The 5,421-nt window shown below is 37.3% G+C and overlaps 1 protein-coding gene across 1 annotated transcript in view; it reads right to left on the bottom strand.

The window, feature by feature from the left end:
* The window catches only part of LOC108364642 (neither inactivation nor afterpotential protein C-like), a gene marked incomplete at its 5' end in the record, with an annotated part of 63,698 nt that overhangs the window by 2,340 nt on the left and 55,937 nt on the right, over positions 1–5,421 (bottom strand). Inside the window, 3 exons of the mRNA XM_017618399.1 lie at positions 919–922; positions 2,725–3,011; positions 3,072–3,346. Coding sequence (XP_017473888.1) covers positions 919–922; positions 2,725–3,011; positions 3,072–3,346 — 566 coding nt within the window. The remainder of the gene's footprint in view (positions 1–918; positions 923–2,724; positions 3,012–3,071; positions 3,347–5,421) is intronic.

Genomic DNA, 5,421 nt, shown 5'->3' with positions numbered 1-5,421 from the left:
CACCCGCTGTGCCGCCGCCGCTGCCCAACCGTTGCTCAACAGTTGTCGAGAATCACCCGCCGTGCTGCTAGCACTCCCACCGTTGCTCAACCGTTGCTCCGCTGTTGCCGAGAGTCACCCGCCGTGCCGCTAGCGATCTCACCGTTGCTTCGCTGCTCCTGAGAGTCACACGCCGTGCTGCTAGCGCTCTCACCGTTGCTCAAGCGTTGCCTCGCTGTTGCCAAGAGTCACCCGCCGTGCTGCTAGCGATCTCACCGTTGCTGCGCTGCTCCTGAGAGTCAACCGCCATGCTGCTAGCGCTCCCGCCATCATCCGCTCCGACCCGACCGCACGACCACAACGAACGTCACCTCTCTCTCGCTCTCCCTCTCTTTGAACATAAGGTTGCTAGCACTCTAGTCGTAGCGCCGTGTGTGTGTGTGTGTTCGAAGTAAATACACGAAAATAGTGTGTTTATTTGGTGGGGGTTAGTGGGACCTTCGCCAGACTCTGGATCGGCTGAGTTCACCTCAGCCTTTGACAAAACCCACCTCATAAAACATTGCCCCGTAAGTGTTGTTTTTTAATATATGAAAAAGATTATTGCCAAATCCTGTTGTAATATTAATCCACACACAATCATGAACTACCACCAATTGATTTTATTAAAACAATTTAAATTACGAATATGTAAAAACTCGATGCGAAAAACTAAACGCCTGCGCACAGCTGGAATACGCGGAATATTTGAAGAAAGAGTGTAGAAATGATCCATAAATTGCAAAACATGTTTCGTTTCCAGAAAAAATAAAGCGAACACTATTAAATTGAAGAAACAGTCCATGTCCAAAAACCCCGGAGGAACACTGAAAGAATTCTGTGTTTTAAATTAGCATATTTTAAACGAATTCGGAATGTCTAAGGTGGAAAGAAACCAACCATTCTATAAGGAAACAGTTATAGAAAAAGGATTTTCTTACACTGTATTCATATCTCCGCCAGCAATTTGTGACGACAACATTTAAAAGCAGGTAAGGAGAACAACGACACTATTTATTAGATGGCACATTCAACGATCCATTGTGCCAAAATGCGGGTCTAAACAATTATTGATTATTTAATATTGGAACCGAGATCAAATAAGTCAATTGATTGGTTTTCAAACACTTTTGAAACACAAATTATATGCTTTTTTACTTCAGACAAGTTGTTGCCCCAAAACACAGCATAAATCCTCCATTCAGGGCTGCTAACTATCCTTAGTTATGAGGTGCCATATTGAGGATAAAAACGTGCCAAAAAGTGCCAAAAAAGGTGTCATTCCTTTTAATCATTCACATTTAGCAATAAAATAAAGCTACATTTTCCAAACAAAAGCGCAATGTTAAAATAAGATAAACCAGTTGAATAGCCTTTATAAATTAGAAAATTTGAGTTGAGAAAAAGAAATGCACGCAAAGGATTTCACAAAAATATATTTAAATGTTATTTATTTTACAAAGGTGCCATTTTGGCACTTTGTGCCAAATTGAAAAATTAAGTGCAATTTGAAGTAAAATAGGGACAAATGGCACGGTTTGGGCCAAGTTGGCATCCCTGCTTCCAATAACTTACAAATATAAAAATGTGAAATATCGAGGGCTTGAATTCATTAAAACCCTCTCTCTGCAACTTGCACAAAAACTAATTTGTTATTTTAGAAATCATCTGGGACTTATTACCTGTCGTTATATAAGGTAGCATTAATATCACTGATGACAGTTAAAGCTTAGGTAGATTTTTATATCAGAATCTCATCTTTGTGAAAAGTGTGCAGGTATTATTGAATATAAGCCTTCGATGTTTAAAATATATAAAAATTTTATTTCAACGTATACAAAAAATAAATCTACCTGCGTTACAGCGCGGCGGGAGACGGGGAAGGGGGCCGGAGGGGCCACGGCGTAACGTGACGTGGTGTGCGCGCCGGTCGCGCGGGGCTCGAGCGCGAACGCGGCGCGCGCGGTGTGGGCGGGCCGCCGCGAAGCTAAGCAAATTTAATGTTTGAAAGAGAAATAATGTCAATGGATTTTATTTCGTTTTGAAAAGGTAATAATGTCAATTGACTTTATTTCGCACCAGGGTGGGAAATAAAGTCAATTGACCTTATTTCCGTTGATCTTATTACCTGTCACCTACAGGACTGCTGAATCGGTAGCTACCTGATAAACACCGTCAATTACCGACCGACTACTTGCAGTGTATTTCATCGACTACTTTTACAAGGCAATATCCTAGGCGGTAGTCACCATCGGCTCTCTCTGCACTACCGGGAGTTACTAAAGTAGTCACTTGCGTGATTTATGGGCGCCCTCTGTCGTAGTTTTTCGCTATTCTGCTTACGACTGTTTCGACTCTGCACTACCATGTGCACTACCACGGGTTAATAGAGTTGAAGTCGGTGCAGTAGCGGTTCAAAAGTAGCGATTAACTCCAGCAGTACTGGGGAGAATGTTTGACGCAGCAGTTACATTCACTTATAGCTACATATATGAACGCACGCGTTTGGTCCACCAATACATACGCGTGCGAACAACAGCGGAAATTTTTTCTACATTCGCGAACGCGAACTATCTGGACTTAGTTAATGCTTCTCGTTCGCGAACGAGAATCGATAGAGAATATTTTATACGTTCAAGTTCCCGAACGTTCATATATGAATATTTCTGAACCCTCCTTTATGTTTTATAAATTATATGTACATACCGTCTAAGAAACTCTTGAAACGTAATGCGACAGGAATAGCCAAGCTGTCTGCCGGCAATTGTATCTAAAACGCCAAGAGCTTTCATTTGTTGTTGTACCATATCGGCGTGAAATGCTCGTGGTTTGTATTCTAAGTCCGCCCTAATGCAACGAACAAAGTGCACACCCAGATTGCTATTGCATGTCAACGTCTTAAGCAAAGTTAAGCAGGTAAACCGAAAATTCGCTGCCAAGGTTCGTAAGTTATTCACTTGCGAAATACACCCAGCTGATAGAGTGTTTAACGGCTGCAAAGTAGAGTTTTGAAATGTTAAAATACATGCTTAAAATTATAACGAATGTCTTACATAGGATTTTCTTTGGGAGTCTTCTGACTTGTGTTGTACGCATTCAAATGGCATTGTTAAATTTCCCGCTTTCGTGAGTTGATTGGTAAACATAATCATGATATTTTCATCCATCGACGAGCGAAAACACTCTATCATTTCCGGTGGCACAAAGTCACGATTTATATCTGTGAAAGCGCGTGTATCATATATGATGCGTCCTGTGTAGTGAGCAACGGAAATTTCGGTGGTCGTATGTTTCTTAACGAATTGGCTGTGTTTTTCTACAATGCGATCTACAGAGACAATAACAAAGTGATTCAACTAAATAAATTTAAAATTATGAGCACAAATAATTTGCGTAATTGCGTATATAATTCAGCACAACTCAAAGAAAAGTCACATGCATTGTGTGCTTGTTCTCTGCCCATGCCTGCACATACATGATGATATTCATTGAATTATTTTGCAAAACTAAAAAAAAGGGTATTTTGGACCACATAGAAAAAATTTCTTTAGAAAAAAAGGAAATCTGACTTTTGCTCATTTTTAATGGATAACGCAGACCAACAAAAATATGAATAGTTTGTTTTGATAACTTTTGATTGTGAAATTTTAGCAACATTGTAACAATTTATGAAATTTAAAACGAAAAACGTGGAGCGCATGAAATACAAAGTATTCGATTTAATTGACAATAGTCCAACAATATAGCATAGACCTAAAATTTCTTCAGCGCCAGTACAAATTTTCAATCTCATAAATTGACATTTGCTAAAATTTCAAAATCAAAAGTTATCAAAACAAATTCTATGGGACTGAGAAATATTATTTTCTACTTTTTAGTCCATTTATAAAAGCGTGGTGTTCAAAGGTGCAACTACTAGTCTTCGGAAGCTCAGAAAATAAATAAAGCCACCAAAAATTAATTATTCGTCAAATATGTTTTTTATTTATCTTCATTTTTCAGATAGCGCTCGCAAAAACAAGAATTTNTGACTTTTGCTAAAATTTCAAAATCAAAAGTTATCAAAACAAATTCTATGGGACTGAGAAATATTATTTTCTACTTTTTAGTCCATTTATAAAAGCGTGGTGTTCAAAGGTGCAACTACTAGTCTTCGGAAGCTCAGAAAATAAATAAAGCCACCAAAAATTAATTATTCGTCAAATATGTTTTTTATTTATCTTCATTTTTCAGATAGCGCTCGCAAAAACAAGAATTTTCAATGAAGAAAATATTGTTCCTCAACTTAATTTTTTATAAACTATTAAATATAACAAATAAAAGAAAAACCTTAGTGCAGTTTTGTAGAGAATTAAATTCTCTACAAAGATAGTTCTAAAACAAATTGCGTGTTTTTTTAGAGCTAACAAAATTTAATTTTTTCTCAAATTTATATTTTGATTTACTTTTAAAAACTAATTAAACAACTTTTTGAGAAGCAAAACTTATATATTTAACAATTTTTTATTGAGCTTGAGACCGTTTTTTAATGAAAACTTATTGTGGAAAAGCAAATGGTAGAAGTCTTAGCTGCTTCGGAAATCACCACATTTCCTCATCAGACTTCTTTCAGTAGGATTCGAACCGACGATCCCACTGACTCAGCCAGTTGCCTACGCACTGTGCTAAGTTCGCCTTGTTAATTCTTGTTGCTTATTTCCACTATTTCACTTGTTAAGCCAACTACAATCAAGCGCAGCTATTCCGCTGCAATTCACTTGATCATGTGGTTGTTGGTTTTGGTTAATATTTCTATTATTAGAATGTTTAACGTTTTTAGGTGTGCTCGTCCTTAAATTATTTGTTTTTGTTATTTTATGGCCTTATAACAATTATATTCAACAATTTTTTTATTGAGCTTGAGGCGGTTTTTTAATGAAAATTAATTGTGGAAAAGCAAAAATAATTTGAAACAAGTAAGAAAGTCTAAGTTCGGGCGGAGCCGAACATTAAATACCCGGCGCAATTATTAAATATATGTTTTCCTCCTTTCCGAAAGCTACCGCTACATGATAAGCCGGGGTGTAGACATTTTAAGTAAATTAGCGTCCTTAAATTTCGAAATATTGAAATATTTCTTAAATTTACCGTTATATGAAAAGCGGCCTCAATTTTAGTCCGATTTCAACAATTTTCAACGGTTTGCTTTTACGTGGCAAGCACAATAACCATACCGAGCTTGGTACAAATTGCTAGAACGGTTAGCGAGATACATATATGTGATCACAAGTGGGCGGTGCTACGCCCATTTTCCAAAATTTTGTCATAAACGTATTTCTTGGTAAAGAATTGTTGCAATCATCAATTTTGAATAAATTAGCTTCAATATTTACTGATTTATCGAAGATTTTGTATTTCTCGAAA

Source organism: Rhagoletis zephyria, unplaced genomic scaffold (assembly GCF_001687245.7).
Source record: "Rhagoletis zephyria isolate East Lansing unplaced genomic scaffold, Rhagoletis_zephyria_1.1 Rzeph_scaffold_01620, whole genome shotgun sequence".
NCBI classification, from domain to species: Eukaryota; Metazoa; Arthropoda; class Insecta; order Diptera; family Tephritidae; genus Rhagoletis; species Rhagoletis zephyria.
The sequence above is the reverse complement of the archived record's forward strand: the minus strand, read 5'-3'. Positions and strand labels throughout refer to the sequence as shown.